General features: G+C 39.6%; 1 protein-coding gene across 1 annotated transcript in view; it reads left to right on the top strand.

The window, feature by feature from the left end:
- The first annotated feature begins 4,358 nt into the window (after positions 1–4,358).
- Positions 4,359–16,375, top strand: part of tspan15 (tetraspanin 15) — a 30,329-nt gene continuing 18,312 nt past the window's right edge. The window contains exons 1-3 of the mRNA XM_017688098.2: positions 4,359–4,533; positions 13,774–13,959; positions 15,593–15,667. Of these exons, the coding sequence (XP_017543587.1) occupies positions 4,450–4,533; positions 13,774–13,959; positions 15,593–15,667 (345 nt within the window). The 5' untranslated portion in view covers positions 4,359–4,449. The remainder of the gene's footprint in view (positions 4,534–13,773; positions 13,960–15,592; positions 15,668–16,375) is intronic.

Genomic DNA, 16,375 nt, shown 5'->3' with positions numbered 1-16,375 from the left:
CACGGCGCCCGGGGAGCAATTGGGGGTTCGGTGTCTTGCTCAAGGACACCTCAGTCATAGACTGTCGGTGCTGGGGATCGAACCGGCAACCTTCCGGTCACAGGACCCCCAGTGTGCTGATTGTGGGCGGGGCGCACGGAGCAGTTTTGCATACCACGCCTCCAAAGTTCCGTCTGTAAAACTGAGCAAGTGGCATCTGGCCCAGTGTTTAAGAAGGCAGACTCCTCTCAGATTAAATTACACAGGAAAGCGCTGTCCAGCTAAATGGACCTGAGGAAAGACGGTTGGACAGCTTACCGCCCACCTGGGTGGGTGCGCGCGCACAGTGCCTGTTCAGTCCCTGCGGTCGCAAAAGCTGCCAAATGAATAAAAACTGAAAGGCAGTCGGTACCTAGTGGTGTGCAGCGCCTGCGCGCGCGGAGAGGACAGCGCTATTGAGCGGCGCTCCGCTGAGAATCGCCGCTTTCTGAGGTCCTGCCTGGAGCTTCGATTTCCCAGGCTGACCCTCTTTGATCTTTCAGCGTCTTCCCACTGTGTTCACAGCTGCGTTAGATATTTAAAAGCAACTCATTACGAGGTTGACGAAGACAGTCCTGCACCTGACCGAACGAAACTGCAAACTTTGCTTAAGGGGACCTCAAAACTTATGTGGAATTCAGTGGCTGAGATGTTAAACTGGCCTTTCTTTACAGGGGTGGTGATAGGAACCAGGGGTCGCGATGTCTATAGCAGTAATATAGCTATTTCACTGACTGTCCAAGATGACCAGTGACCCTACACGTGTCCTCTGAGTTGATATATGTAATGTGGATGATGGTAACAGTGATAATTTAAAAAATGTGTTTTCTTTGGGGACGTTTTGCCTTACAGTCCTCTGTACATGTAACACTCAGACAGGGTTGCCAGATGCACATGCAGAGAGTCTTTAATAAACAAAGTCTGTAGATCAGAAACAGCGAATTAACAGGCAAAGAGTCCAGGAAACAATAGGAATGACCAAAACACAGTGCAGGTAGCTCGACAGCGACTCGGAGAGTGGCAATACCTCGCAAGGAGGCAGCGTGAGAGTCCGGGTTATAAAGGGTGCTGATGAGTGGATTGTAGGCAGGTGTGTGTGTTGGGAGGAGTCAGCCTCTCAATACTCCGGAGAGGCTGATCTCTGGATGGAGGAACGGCCTGTAGGCGTGACAGAACGTACCCATCCGCCATAAATGGACTACAATAAATTGCTTTTTAGGCTAAAATATCATCATAAAACTATTTTAAAACAATATGTCAGGCATCAAGCTTCTCTTCCTTAAGTGATACTTTTTTTTAAATCCCACAAACGGGGAAATTCCACCTCCGCATTTAACCCATTGGTGAAGTGAAACACCACATACACACACTAGAGGGCAGTGAGGACACTTGCCCGGAGCGGTGGGCAGCCCTATCCACGGCGCCCGGGGAGCAATTGGGGGTTAGGTGTCTTGCTCAAGGACACCTCAGTCATGGACTGTCGGCACTGGGGATCAAACCGGCAACCTTCCAGTTACAGGGCCAGGTCCCTAACCTACAGCCCATGACTGCCCCCGTACTGATTCATAACTTATTCATAACCACTTCATGTAGGTTTCTGTGAGGGCGTGTTTAGAGGCAGTAAACTCTTAAGACGTCTGGTTCCTGTCGCCAGTTCTGTGAACAACTCTGACTGGAAGTTTCTCTAGAATGAAATACTTAACATCAAATATCTCTGAATGACTTTGTTTACATCTCAACCATTTAATTGTGTCGAAATTTTGAAAGTTTGGTGGCATTCCCCTTTAATGCATATACTGTAGCCTTCTAGAGAAGAAATACAACACAAAGAAAATAATCCTACAAACTTTTAGGGTTAAGATCTTGTGCCCTGTGCAGAGCAGTCATGGTGCTCCGTCGCCCACAAACTTACTGAAGATAATATAGGATAACACAAGACACCAAATGCATCGCTGAGATAATAGGGTGAGGATCTCAAAGCACTCAAAGCACAGCTTATTCTTTGCAGTGCTCTGTGACATTGCAGGGAAGTTGTCCACATGACCCATACAGTAGACCCGGCCATACTCTTTAAATAAACTCATGAATCGTGAACAGGATTTCCACACAACTCAAATTAGTTTTTTTTAACATTAACAGGCTTTTTTAGATCTACACATTCAGCCTGTGTTGTGAAAACCCAGGAAAACCCTTTCAAATAATGTATTATGTATATACACACAATTCTGGTAAACATTCCAGTAAACACTGGATTTACACACGCACACACACACACACACATATTTTCCAAGCCGCTTCTCTCTCAGGGTTGCAGGGGGGATGGGTGCTGAAGCCTATCCCAGCAGTCATTGGATGAAAGGCAGGACACACCCTGGACCAGGTCATCAGTCCATCGCAAGGCAAACAGACAGACACACACACACACACCCACACACCCACACCCCCACACCTAGGGGCAATGTAGTATGTCCAATTGGCCTGAATGCACGTCTTTGGACTGTGGGAGGAAACCGGAGAACCTGGAGGAAACCCATGCAGACATGGGGAGAACATGCAAACTCCACACACAGAGGACCCTGGTCACCCGGCCGGGGAATCGAACCCAGACCATACTTGCTGTGAGGCGACAGCGCCACCCATATAATTTTATAATTATGATGCAAACAAAGTCACTCAGAGTGGTTGGTGTGAAATGCTCCATTCTGGAGAAACTTAGATTCAGAAGTGTTCACAGTGGTGGTGATAGGAACCAGAAGTCTGAAACATTTAACACCTTTAAAAGTCGCCCTTTTGGCCTGAAATGTATCCTTTAAAAGACTTTTATGGGAGAGGGGCATTTGCAGGGTGTTATAAGGCCAAAGAGTCCCCAAAAGAAAACATTTTCCCCCCAGATTTGCACTGTTTTAGCATTAACAACAATACAACACTAGATACAGAAACTCAGAAGACACATGTAGGCTCACTGGTAGTTTTGGATAGTAAATAATACAGCTGTGTGTGCGTTGTAGACTTTGCGACCCCTGGTTCCTATCAGCACGACTGTAAAAAAATCTGAGGTGGTACGTTTCTCTATAGCGAACCATTTCACATCAAAGCACTCCATATGATGTTGTTTACATCTCAACCTCTGAAATAAGCAGGTGTTTTGAAAAATAGGTGGAGTTCACCTTTTAAGCCCAAAGCTCAGGATTGCCAGCAGGAATGTTCCTCAACTCCTCCATCAAAACAGGCCTGTTTTTGATCTAAGGTAACAGGCTAACTGTGCAATCCTGCTTTGTGGGAAAAAAACACAGTTCACGAGAAACGTCGCTCACACAACAGCAGAACTGAGGAGACAAAGCAGAAATGAAACGAACACAAGGAATATTTCTACCCACAGGCCGTCAGGCTTCTGACCAAGCTGTGAAGCTGTGGGTCCGCCCCCAACCTCCACTTCACTCAGTCACTTTGTATCATATCATCTCTGCTATGGACAATAACACCTTAACACTAAGCCACTTTAAAGAACAACAACACAGTCACTCAAGTCACTTTAAAATGTATATTGTCTCTATATTTTGTGTATATTTCACTATATTTTGCATATATTTTCTCTAGATGTTGTGTATATCTAATATATTTCAATTTTTCTAAATTTTATATATCGCTGTTGTCGGGACAAAACCTCTTATCTCCATTTTTGACATTTTTCAGTTTTTTACATAATTTGAAATGACCTGTCGCCCTTTGCATTGTGTGCCAATTTCATGATGAAGGGAGCAAAGTAAATGACACAAAATGGCTTGGGAAAAATTCTGGTTCCATTGACTTAAATTAAAAATGAAGTAGGTTTTTTCCTTCTCCTGTAAAGTTACCATTTTGGAGATATGAGGTTTTGATCTGACAAAAGTTCTCTCTCTCTCTCTGTGTGTGTATATATATATATATATATATATATATATATATGTTTATACACACACACACACACAGATTTATTTTTATTTATTTATTTGGTTATTTATTTATTTATTTATTTATTTATTACTTACTTATTCTCTGTAGAGTGATTACCTGAGCCTCACCACAAGCATTTCAGTGCATAAATGTCCTGACATGCTGAAATCCTCCTGTAACAGACCTCATTCATCTGAATCAGGTCTTCTGAAGGTCTCCGCATGCCCGGTTGGAGCTCAAACTGACCTTCCGAACGATTTTTCCTCACCACTGCTGGGACCCTAGAAAGAAAAGCGCAATTCAGCGCAGATTGAATACTTGATTTACACTTTCTGAGAGAGCTACGCTCATTCGAGCAACCACCCATCAATCATCCGTGCTCCAGCCAATCAGAGGCCGGCCTGAGCACGGGCGCCTCTACTGCGCCTCAGGTGCACGCTGCGAATCGGGAAGTGTGCTGGGAAATCAATGCCAAAACCGAGTTAAGAGGCTTCAAACATGGCAGAGGATGTCCGGTATTGTGCGAGGTGCTCCTACGTCTTCCTCAAGATAGCTTTAGTTGTGTATTCCACGGTTTTCTGGGTGAGTTTCACTGTTTCAGCACAGCTCCTTCTTTGGGGCTGGTGCTTCTTCAGCACGTCAGCGTGGTTTACTGTCCACGTCAGGTAGTCCAGACTGGAGCTGGGCTGACAGGCTCCTGGATATGGAGTTTGTTTTATCGTTTGGGAGATATCCTGGAGAATTTGGTGTACTGTTTATTGATTCATATCATATACGTGTTATTATCACCTGTAATGGCGTCGTTGACCACACCCTGGAGAGCCACTAAGAGTGCGTCTTGTGTTTACAGCGTCATCCGGACTTACGGGTAAAACACCCGGTTAGTAGTCCAGCTACAGCTGCTGGCGCTTTCCATGAACAGAGTCCAGTTTATGCCCTATTGCCTTTTTTGAAAGCAATAAAAAAACATTTCTGTGAAAAGTGAAATGTACTTTCACTTCAAATATGTTTTAATTAGCATTTAAAAGACCTGAAATGTCTGTAGTCTCCTTTAACTGGGTGATTTTGGGCTGTCCCACCTCACTGATGCTGAACCTTTCTGAAATACATTCATGGAAATATTCCAGTAGCACCATAATTACAAAAATAATGATAAAATTCTTTATTTTTCCCTATTCATTTATTTACTCTGACAGAAAAAAAGTCATATACCCCTGTTACCTAGAGCCGTTCCCTCCGTTAAAAAAAGGAACATTCCATTTATTATGGCATTTACAGGAATCTGCAACATCTTGTTGTTTTCTGCAGTAACCATCAGGCAGCTCAGTATTATCCTTTATACACAAAACATTGATTTGGCTACTAATAACCTAGTTCACAGAAATGGCTTGCTTCATTTCTGTAAACTAGAAGGTTATTAGTACATAGCATGCTGGCTTATTTTAGAGTTTACTCTAAAATAAACTTTTCTTTCCGCTCTCTGTTGTATTTATATTTTTTACTGCATTAATATCAACTTAATCTGGAATGATTTCTATGTTCAACTCTGCTTCTCACTTCAACCCTGCAAGCCAGGTGTCAACCCTGTTATTCAGTCATTTTCAGTTCTGTAGTCTTAGAACATTTAATTTAGTTGGGTTTGTTACCAGAAGTGACAACATAGTGCATTTTTCTTGTATTAGTAATTTTAACTATTTTTGTTTAGAGAGAAAAAAACTAAAGGTTTTGAAGTTACAATATAGGAAACTTTTTAGATTTTTAGTTATTTGAAAAGTTCAGAAAGCATTTTATTAATATATGCATTTTCTTGAAAGAAGATTATAATTTCAATTGACACAGACTTTTAAATACCGTTTATACATCTCCCTAAAGGTCGGTAACAGGGTTGCAAAAATGCTGTATATTGAATAACCAAAAAAAAAGGTATCTGTTTTGACAGCCAGCATCAAGAAAATAACATTTTCTGAAGTTAAGCACTTACTTTGATTAATAAAAGTTCATTTTTAAAGAGTTTCAGTGCCTAGAAAATGAACCTTTCATGGAAAATGGAAAGTGCCAACAGTCCATTCATTTTCCATTAAATCTACAATTCCAGCCTCTCAGTTGGTTTCTTTTTTTTATTAGTCCCACAACGGGGAAATTTCACCTCCGCATTTAACCCATCCGTGAAGTGAAACACCACATACACACTAGTGAGCACACACACACTAGGGGGCAGCGAGCACACTTGCCCGGAGCGGTGGGCAGCCCAATCCGCAGCGCCCGGGGAGCAGTTGGGGGTTAGGTGTCTTGCTCAAGGACACCTCAGTCATGTGCTGTCGGCTCTGGGGATCGAACCGGCGACCTTTCGGTCACGAGGCTGGATCCCTAACCTCCAGCCCATGACTGCCCCCTATTGGACAGAAAAGCTCTCCATCTATATGTAGCTCATTTGCAGCCATTTATTGTACAGTAAGAGATTACAGCAGTTTATCTGTTTTGTCAGTGTTTTAATGCCCCTTAAAATCTGAGTTAAGCCTGAAGTGTTCTGATGTTCTCAAAATAACTGTCGTTATTGAGATTAGAGTAGAGGTAGCGCAGAGTACTGTCGTTCAGCAAGCAGGGCTAATGTGTTGTTTTTAAGGAGTAATGTCATAGACAACATTGGCAGTAAAATGAGTCGTACTGAAGAGCTCAATGACTTTAAATATGGCACTGTCATGGGATGCCACCTTTGCCACAAGTCAGCTGAAATAAATTTCTACCCCACTAGATCTGCCCCAGTCAACTGTCACTAACTGTATTATGTGGCATAGCTTGCCATGCAAGGCTGACTGGTAAACTCAACAAAGGTGAGCATTACAAATTGTGCCCTGTAGTGTCTACAGTGGTTGGATCTATATAATAAACTACTGTGTGACAGTGAGAAAATCCCACTGGATCCACTTAAGAAAAGATCTTAAAAGCTATGCACAGCTGTTTTGTTGACAATACTGTTGAAGTTACCTGATCATCAGAAGGCACAAATATTGGCATATCTTCCATCAAAGCACATCGCCTTCGCTTTAGCCATGTACAAATGTGAATGGTTCTTATTGTAGGAGCTGGTGAATGATCTAGAGAGGATTAAAAGGTGGCAAGGCACAGCTTTGAGGCACGAGTGAATTCAAAATGAGTGAATATTTAAAAAAAAAAAAACAGAGTTGATCTGTTTGAACATTAAATATCTTGTCTTTGTAGTGTATTCAATTGAATGTAGGTTGAAAAGGATTTGCAAATCATCATATTCTGTTTTTATTTATGGATTACACAACATCCCAACTTCATTGGAATTGGGGTTGTACCTAACAGGCGTGGCACACAAGAAATTTCTTCAGTGTCCACAAATATGACTGTACCGCCTCATAACTGGAGCTTATGTGACCTTAGTTTCAGGAGCACGGTCCAGCGTTTAGCTAGCTAGCTACAGGCTATGAATATAACATTATTGCTGATAAATTTATCATTTAATAACATACAGTTTTCTGACCATGTTAGAACTTCTTGTTGTTGTTGTTATTATTAAACTACTTTTAATTGTGAATAAGCCATCAGTTAATGTTTTGGTGTCTAATTTGCATTCCAGTCTACATTGTGTAAGTTATTGTATAACAAGTGTTAATACGACCGTGTACACTTAAGCTGTTTGTGCATACCGGTTCTGATGCAGTTGGTCCAAATTAGTGCGTATTCATGTGAGTTTGACTGTAAGTAAATATGTACTTTGTACCTTCTGCTTGAAAGGTGAATGAATGGCTGTTTAAAGTGATGCCTACAAATGGCCGCCTTTGAAAGGAATCAAATTAAAAGCAATGGAGCGTGAATGAACTTAAAGCAGCATTAATGTTAGCATTGCTCATTTATATGTCACATTTATCTGAGATCTATTGTCTTCATTAAACTTGCCTCCAGAGTTAACAGCCTGACTGTGGATGAGGCAGAAATAAGCAGCTTGAATGCAAACGGAGTCAAGGGCCAGAAATGGTGCGTTAACAAAAAGTCAACGATTTGAATAGAAAAGCTGCTGGGCTGCTCAGATAAACAGACTCAGCCAGTCTACGGAGAACAAACTTGACCAAGCTTGAAAGGAAAATTCTTGAAACATTTTGCTTGTTGATTACTGCCACCAATGACAAGGCTAGAAGACATAAACCTTTCATCAGTATGAACAACAGAAAGGGCAGACAGCTGTCTGTGAAGTTTTATGGGCGTGTGGGAGGATGATGGCCGATCAATATGCTAAAAAGCTAGAAAAACTTGCGATGGTCAGTGCAAAACGTAGAACCTGGTCTGTGAAACTTCATGTGTGTTGACGTAGTGTGGTGGCCGTCTCTGTAACTGAAGACGAAAGCAGTTTGGTAGCTTCAGAAACATTTCATGTACCTATAAAAGGGAATGCTTTTAGACCCATTAAACTCATGACTTCACCATGCAGCACGACCATGGCCCAAAGTGCCCCAACTCCAAACAAAAATTTGATCATGCTATACAATGTGCTTGAGTCTTTTTTTATGACTTCTCGGACATATGCCATGAGTACTTTATCTGTGAAACATGAGACAGAAGCCAAATGGGAGCTCATTTGTGGTTCTATAGAATTAAGAAAAAAATATAATATATAATGCTTGGTCCTGTTCCAGTGCAGGGTTTACTTTTATTCCAGAAATCTTTTTGTTGCCTACATAAAGTGACATAAAAATGACTGGATATCAAATCAGACCTGCTTTCACTCCGTAGTTACTAACTTTAAAAGGTAGCTGCAAAGCAAATGTGAGTGTTCGTGTTCAAGGCTTTATTTTCTTATCTTTGAGCATTCTGAAGTATTTTGAAGCTCTGTGAAATTAAAGATTAGCCTCTGCAGAGAAAAAGAGATTCTTATGAGTGGCATAGACTGTAACTGGTATTTTCTGTAAAATATTATCTGTTAAGTTCAGTCTGTATATGCTGTATTAACACCTTCAGGGGACAAAAGTTTGGAAACAGACAGATATCATTTACAACACAGGACTGGGTGTGAAGATGTCATGGAAAACCCTTTAAAAGTAGATACGAACCTCACCTCCAAAACATTGGCGCACTATGTGAAGTGAGAATAAAACAGGAATGCAGTGATTTATTAACCCTCTTTGCTTAAATTTAAAACACTACAAAAACAAGATGTTTTGCCTGATCAACTTGTGTTTTTGTCAATATACATTCATTCTGAAACTGATGCCTGCTATACATTCCCAAAAAGTTGGAACAGGGGCAGATTAAGACTAGGAATTATTGCCTGTGACCGCTCACATATTCACTGGCCTTCAGTAGCGTCTGTACTATTAGCAGTGCTTACATTTCTCTTTAAACTTATTTGAGTATAGTGTTTTATTCAAATGATAATTTGATTGAAATGTTCAGAAACTTGTGTGGAAAATTACGCTCAGTAATGGAATTTCAGGTGTTTCCTGATTAATTTGGCTAACATTAGTTAGTTGGCCTCTGGCTGTGCGCAGTCTTGATCATAATATCATGATTATACTGAGGGAATGAAAATGCTGGTCTTCTTTTCATTGCATGGGCACTTTTGGAATTTCTTTCTTTTATGGTTCAAGTCCTTGTTATAATATTTTCAGGAGCTGACGTGGAGCTTATGTGAAACGCCAGAGGGGTTATTTTGGAGTGTTTTTATTTTGTTAATTATGGTTTTGAGCTAGTGATCAGTAAACTGCAGAGGAACGGAATTTGTTTCCCTGTTAATTTGTAGGTGATTAGTAGACGAGTTTAGCTGTGGCTCCATCCAAACCTCTGAACTCATGCATTATTTTGTAGTTGATGAAATGCCAAAAAAAGGAACTCCCTTCAAAGGTGTTTTTCGATTGGGGAAGAATGAAGGGCATTTTGGAAGATCACAGCTGTCACACCCCAATGTTTAACAAAAATATAATGAGGCCGTTACATTTTGTCCTGTGAACATCCTTCAACTGTCATTCAAAGTCAATAAGGAGTTGAAATACGTTTGTTTGTGTTTATTTAGTGGCGTCACGTATCAAGTTTGGAACAGTTTTGTTTACCACAGGGTGCTACAGTGTCAATTGCCGTTCGTTTTGCTTTCAGAGAAAAACAGCTTGGAAACAGAGTTCCTTATTTAGGCATGTTGTTGAGTATATAATGATACAAATACAAATGACACAATACAAAATATCTTTAGAGGTCTATTCACTGTAATTCCAGTGGACAGTAAGAACTCTCCCCAGTAACTCTGGGTACATTTTTCCCTGTAACAATTAAAGTGATCCTATAGTTTACTTAAATTTATTTCTACCCAAGTGTAAATAAACAGTTTTTTCCTTCCCTTTTTACAACTCACAACTAACCAATAAAACATTTCACCTTTTTGTGTAAAATAAATGTTAACTTAAGGTAGCAAAATTACCTAAATAATTTTTTTGGTAAACAACTTTAATTTCTTGAGTTGCTTTCTTCATTACTACTTAGCGTTGCAGTAGCAGTGTGTAGGTAGTCAGTAAACTGATGTCATGGACAACCAGAAAGACACCAGTGTAGCTTGGTAATGGCACCGTTTTGCCTCTCGTTCATTTTCAAGAGGACGTCTGCACATTCCTAAACATGTCATGTTCTGATTGTAAACAGAGGGCCCCACCGCCCCCCAATTGTGCCTCTTTTAAAGCTCATGGCACACAGATAGCAGATTCAGTTCTAACTAGAAATGGTTGCTCTCAAGCTGGCTGGCGTTTCATATTGGAGGTGGCGTGTTTCCTAGTGCCTCTTCCATCTTTTACTAACACACACGGCATGTGGAGATACAACAGCCTTTGTGTTGGGCTGAATTGTTGCGCCTGGGTGGCTTTGTACTACTGTTCCACCACTGTAGGCAGAATTCTGGGAACTCGTTGTCGTCACTGTTGATAAATGAATGTGCACTCTTTTGGATTGGATAAAATGCCGTCATTGGCACACAGTAATGCCAGCTCTCTGTGTGTTGTATAGTTTGGCTTGCAGGAAGTCAATTATCTGATTGGCCTGAGGGCACAGAGAGTGTTTTATAGAGGAATTGTTTATTTTGCCAAATGTTAATGACGGTAGTTCTGAAATGTGCTTTAACAGTTTTAAGTAGGAGACACAAAGACGATGCCTATCGTTATGAAAACGCAGGACAAATGTTTACAGTCAGTTATTATCGTCTCAAAACAATCTTATATTAAGTCCTGTGTCTTTTTTTAGACTGTCAGCTTGTAAGAAATGTGCAAACTGAACTCTCCACACACACACACACACACACACACACACACACGCTTACAACAAAAACTAACTCATAGATGAACTAAAAACATGCATTCCTGAAAAAAATCTAGAGTTAATCAGGCAGCTTAAGTATGTTAAGATGATGTTAGGTGGTTGCTGTGTTATTCCAGGTGATTGCTAGGGTGTTGCTAGACAGTTGCTATGGTATCACAAGTGGTTGTTGGGTATTGCTAGGTGGTAGCCATGGTATCCCACTTGTTTGCTAAGATATTGCTAGGTGGTTGCTGTGCTATTCTCAGTGGTTGCTAAGGTGTTGCTAGGCAGTTGCTGATATCCCATGTGGTTGCTAAGAAGTTGCTAGGTGGTTGCTGTGGTAACTCAACATCATTAATATGGTATTACTAACAGACTTACATCGTTGTGATATAAGCCGGGTGCACAAACGTTTTCACCATTCCTATAGGGAAAAAAATAATAGAACATAATAAGAAAAATATGAATTGTGTAACAGTAGTGCTGTACACTGCAGTGTGCGATCGTTAGTAGCCGTTACCACAAAAAGGAAATACACAAGACCTTCCTGTATTATTTCCAGTTTGCTATAGGAAAAGTAAAGCTGAGCTAGGCTTTAAATCATCTGAATTAATTTTCAAATGTCACTGACATCCAACACAGTCATAACCCTCATTGACACTTGATTTTTCAAGCAGGCTTTTTAATGGAGTCTGGTTTCAGGAACCATTTAATGTAAAAACTTTCTGTGACTGAGCTTTTAGAGATATTAATCTCTGCAGACATCTGGTTTCCTTCCATTGTAAACAATTCTGACTTGGTAAGTTTCTCTGGACCGGAGGATTTCATATCAAACCCCTCTGGATTACTTTGTTTACAGGTTAACTGTTTCATATTGTAGAAATAAAAAAAAAAAGAGGGAAATTTTACTTTTATTTATAAAAGTTTATAGGACAAGCTTTGGAAAATTACTTTAGGTGATTGATTTATACAGATTATCAGGTGGTTAACAATCGTATGACATGACAAAGATTTAGATAAAAAGTAATATGTTGCTAAGCATTTATTTTTTCAGTTTTAATGTTGATGAGGTGTAACAGGAGAGATGACCCTCACTATGAGTAACTGCTATAGCCTCACTGATGTCATGCATAAACACAGGCTGATTAAGCTTTCGGTTAGAGATGGGTTTCGTTGCAATTATCTACAATCCATTATGTTCCTAATGATTTGATTACACCATTAACAGTGTCGGTGGCTTTCAGTGTTTACCAGTAGTGTATAGGAGCACATTGGCATTGTGATGCCTTTAGAGTCGGTGCTACACTGATAAAGATTCATTGACTGAAGCACTTTACAAGTTAAAGTTGGAAAATAGCATCAGTTACATTCTGATATCTGCAGATGCCAGTCTGATGTTTTTATTTGAGCCATTTTATAATGTATGCACTTAAATGTAATTACACAGAAATGTAATGTGTGTAAATGGAATTAGTTTAAGTAGTGGATATAATAAAGTTATGTTTATTTATTTGTTCAAAATGTTCTTCCAAATGATCGTTCCAGTACGTTCCTACTACACTATCCCTGAAGTGAACCACCGCCTGAGCAAACACAGTATCATACTAATGTGGAATATCTCTAAATGGGAAACACACTTAGTCCCATTACAGACTTATAACTGAAGGTCAAACTACTTTTACTTAAGAGGGCAATATTGTACACGGCGCTGTTAGAGCGTCTAACATCAGCTCTCCTGATCTGATATTTCCAAAAGCATCAACAGTGATGGTTAATAGGAGTGTTGGCTTCTCCTTCTTATCCTATTAGGAGTCGTCTTCTTCTTTGTCTTCTTCTTCGTTTGTTCTTTCTTTTGACTTTGTTCCTTCTTTCTTTCGTTTGGTTTTATTTGTTCTTTTCTTTTTCTTTTGTCTGTGTTCTTTCATTTTTTTTTATTTTTCATTCTTTCTTTTTGTTCTTCGTTTGTTCTCTGATTCTTTTTCTTTTGTATTGTTTTTGTTCTTTCTTTTTCCTTTTGTCTTCATTCTTTCTCTGTCTTTTGTCCTTAGTTGTTCTTTCATGCTTTCTTTTTCTTTTGTCTTTGGTCATTCTTTCATTCTTTCTTTTTCTTTTGTCTTTGGTCGTTCTGTTGTTCTTTTTTCTTTTGTCTTCATTCTTTCTTTTTCTTTTGTCCTTGGTCGTTCTTTCATTCTTTCTTTTTCTTTTGGTCATTCTGTTTTTCTTTGTCTTTTGTCTTCATTTTTGTTTTCTTTCTATGTTGTTTTCTTTCTTTCTGTCTTCATTAGTCAGTTGTTTCTTTCTCTCTTTTTCTTTTACATTTGGTCTATCTTTCTTTTTCTTTCTTCTTCTTCCTGTTCTTTTTCTTTCTTCTGACTTCCTTTTTATATCCTTCTTCCACTTTTTCTTATCATCCTCCTCTTTTTGTTTCTTGATATTGTTGGTGAGTTAAATCTTTTCTGGTGAAATGTGTTTCATGATTAATTGCATTTGGAGGTAAATGAATAATATGTCTGTCTGTCTTTTTTTCAGATGATAGGTAGCTTTATATTTGCCATCGGCATTTATGCAGAGGTGGAACGGCAGCGCTACAAAACTCTGGAAGGGGTCTTCCTCGCCCCAGCCATCATGCTCATAGTGCTGGGGTTAATTATGTTTGTTGTTTCCTTCATCGGTGTGCTGGCATCGCTCAGAGACAACCTGACCCTCCTCAAAGTGGTGAGTTCTGTCTCCACCCTAAGGAAATGTATTAAAGAACATAATTAAGCTGCAAATGTAGATTCACAGAACAGTCCTGTTTAATGGGGCAGCTGAAGAGGGATCGAGAAAGAAGAGGCTGTAACACAGATAGATGTTGGAAAGTGCAGCCGAAGCTGAAAGGCAGACTGGGGCACGACGAAATAAAAAAGCCATGGGGGCTGCAATAAATTTATAATAATGGTACTAAGCAGTTCTTCCACCAAGCATTGCAGTTTGTAAACAGTAGGTTGTGGTCCCAAAATACAACAGATACAATATAATACAATATAATACATTGTACAATATAACAAAATAATAGAAAAAGAATATTCCTCCTCGGCCAGTACAAGATGACACATTTACAGATGTTTTTTTTATATTGTAGCAGCTGTTGCACGGTTGGACTAGCTTTACAAAATATTGCCAAATATCCCAATCACACTAATAAATTATGTTGGAGTTTAGATTAGGTAGCATGTTGCTGTGTTTCCAGTTTAAAATTCTACACCACTTAGCTCGACTTTGTTGTTGTAGCAAATTTTGGATCAATTTAACAACTTTAAGGTGCACCCATTTCTGACAAAGATGTTCAGTGTACAGACAGCTTGTACAGTCTCTACAAAAAAGCACTGCCAATAGAATGAGACTCTCTAGAGAAGCTGCACATGCACTGGTCACCATGTCCAGTGCCATGCATTGCTCTAGGTGTAGAAAGCCTACCAGCGTTTGGGCTGTGGAACACTGGAACTGCTTTCTCTGCAGTGACGAAGCACCATCCAGTACCTTTAGGGTGAGTTGGAGTGGTGTTATTGATCCAGAACTAATCATCTGACCTCTGTACCTGACCTATTTGTATTGTGTGTATTTTATGAGAACCTAAATGCTGTGTTTATCAGTAGGTTGAATGGGAATTTTGCCAAAGATATGTAAAGTTTTTGCCTGTAGCAACAGTTCCTACAAGAGAGCCTAGGTGAAAGATGGGTAATTAAACTGATGTGTGCGGTCTTAGGTGTGTATTTTGAGTATTTTACAACAGCGTAAAACGTATCCTGCTTAGAAAGTATCTGAACCAGTCATAACCAGAACGATCCATTTGTAATGAACAGTATCTCTAGATATTTTACAATTTCCAGGAAGTCTTCTTTCAAAGCCCTCCTTTGTTTAACATAGTTTTTCTGTTCAGTCTTACATCAGACATTTACTGTCTTGCCAGTCTCGCTATTCTTGCAGCAGTGTTGTTTGGTAAAAGTCCAGTCCTCTCACAGTGATAAATTCCTAAACCTTTACTTGTCCATTGTGTAAAGTGAAGCAGCACCTCACATGTGCTGTACTGCAAGGATAATGCAATCATGTGTCCTTCAAGAATGCTGAAAAGAAATTCTTTCTTAAGCAAACACCTCAGTCCCACACTTCTGTGACTGCCAAACACCCTTTGCTATCACCAGGTGCTTTGACTTCCTTATCGGAATACTTGTCTTTGAACACACACTGCTCCCTCAGAAGAGGTTATGACTTGGGCCATGAGGTTCAGGAGTCCAGGCAGCACCTCTTATTCTTAAATAATGTAGATGATTTGATTTTTGTAATCACATTCTGCTGTTTGGCATTACAGTTCATGTACGCCCTGGCTTTGTGTCTCATGTTGGAGCTCCTGGGTGGAATTCTTGCACTGATGTTCAGGAACCAGGTTTGTTTCTATCGGTTCGTCTTTTATAACCCATCTATCTGCTCTCACTGTCCCTTACTAAGGCCATTAATGTATTTATATTATAGTGCAGATTTTAAGCATTGACATTTGGTGTCATGTGTAGCTTTTAGAATTAGAGGTTACGTTGATTCATAAGAGACTTTTGCACTCAGTTTAAGTAGCACATAAATAAAGAATCCACAGGTAAATATCTATAGATATGAGTTTGATATGTTTGGCCCATATTTAATGCTGACTGGAATATGTTAATATGGAATAACTGTTTTCTGGATAGTTCTATAAACTTGTGCCTGTATGGAAAATGTTTTGAATCTGGCTTTATTTTCACAGTAAAGCTACAGATTCTGCTTAGTTTACCCCAAAATGTATTATAAATGGATGTACTTATGGAATTTATTCCTAAATAAATTTACAGACAAGTTTGTCAACAACTTGGTCTACAACACTCAACTACCGAAACATTAAACCGACTCAGCTTACTATGACTACCTGCAATCTTGATGATGCAATTAAAATATCAAAATATCCTAATTATTCTTTTGTTGGTAACATTTTCAGATAAGGACATTTGCCAGCTTCTTGTTCAGATGTTTCCATTTCTTCTTAAATGGTTCAGCAGTTACATTCTGGCCCCTGAGACAGTTAAATCTGCTGCTGCACCATTTAAGGTGGCCTGGGAAAATTCAA

The sequence above is a fragment of the Pygocentrus nattereri genome, chromosome 5 (assembly GCF_015220715.1).
Source record: "Pygocentrus nattereri isolate fPygNat1 chromosome 5, fPygNat1.pri, whole genome shotgun sequence".
Taxonomy (NCBI): Eukaryota; Metazoa; Chordata; class Actinopteri; order Characiformes; family Serrasalmidae; genus Pygocentrus; species Pygocentrus nattereri.
The sequence above is the reverse complement of the archived record's forward strand: the minus strand, read 5'-3'. Positions and strand labels throughout refer to the sequence as shown.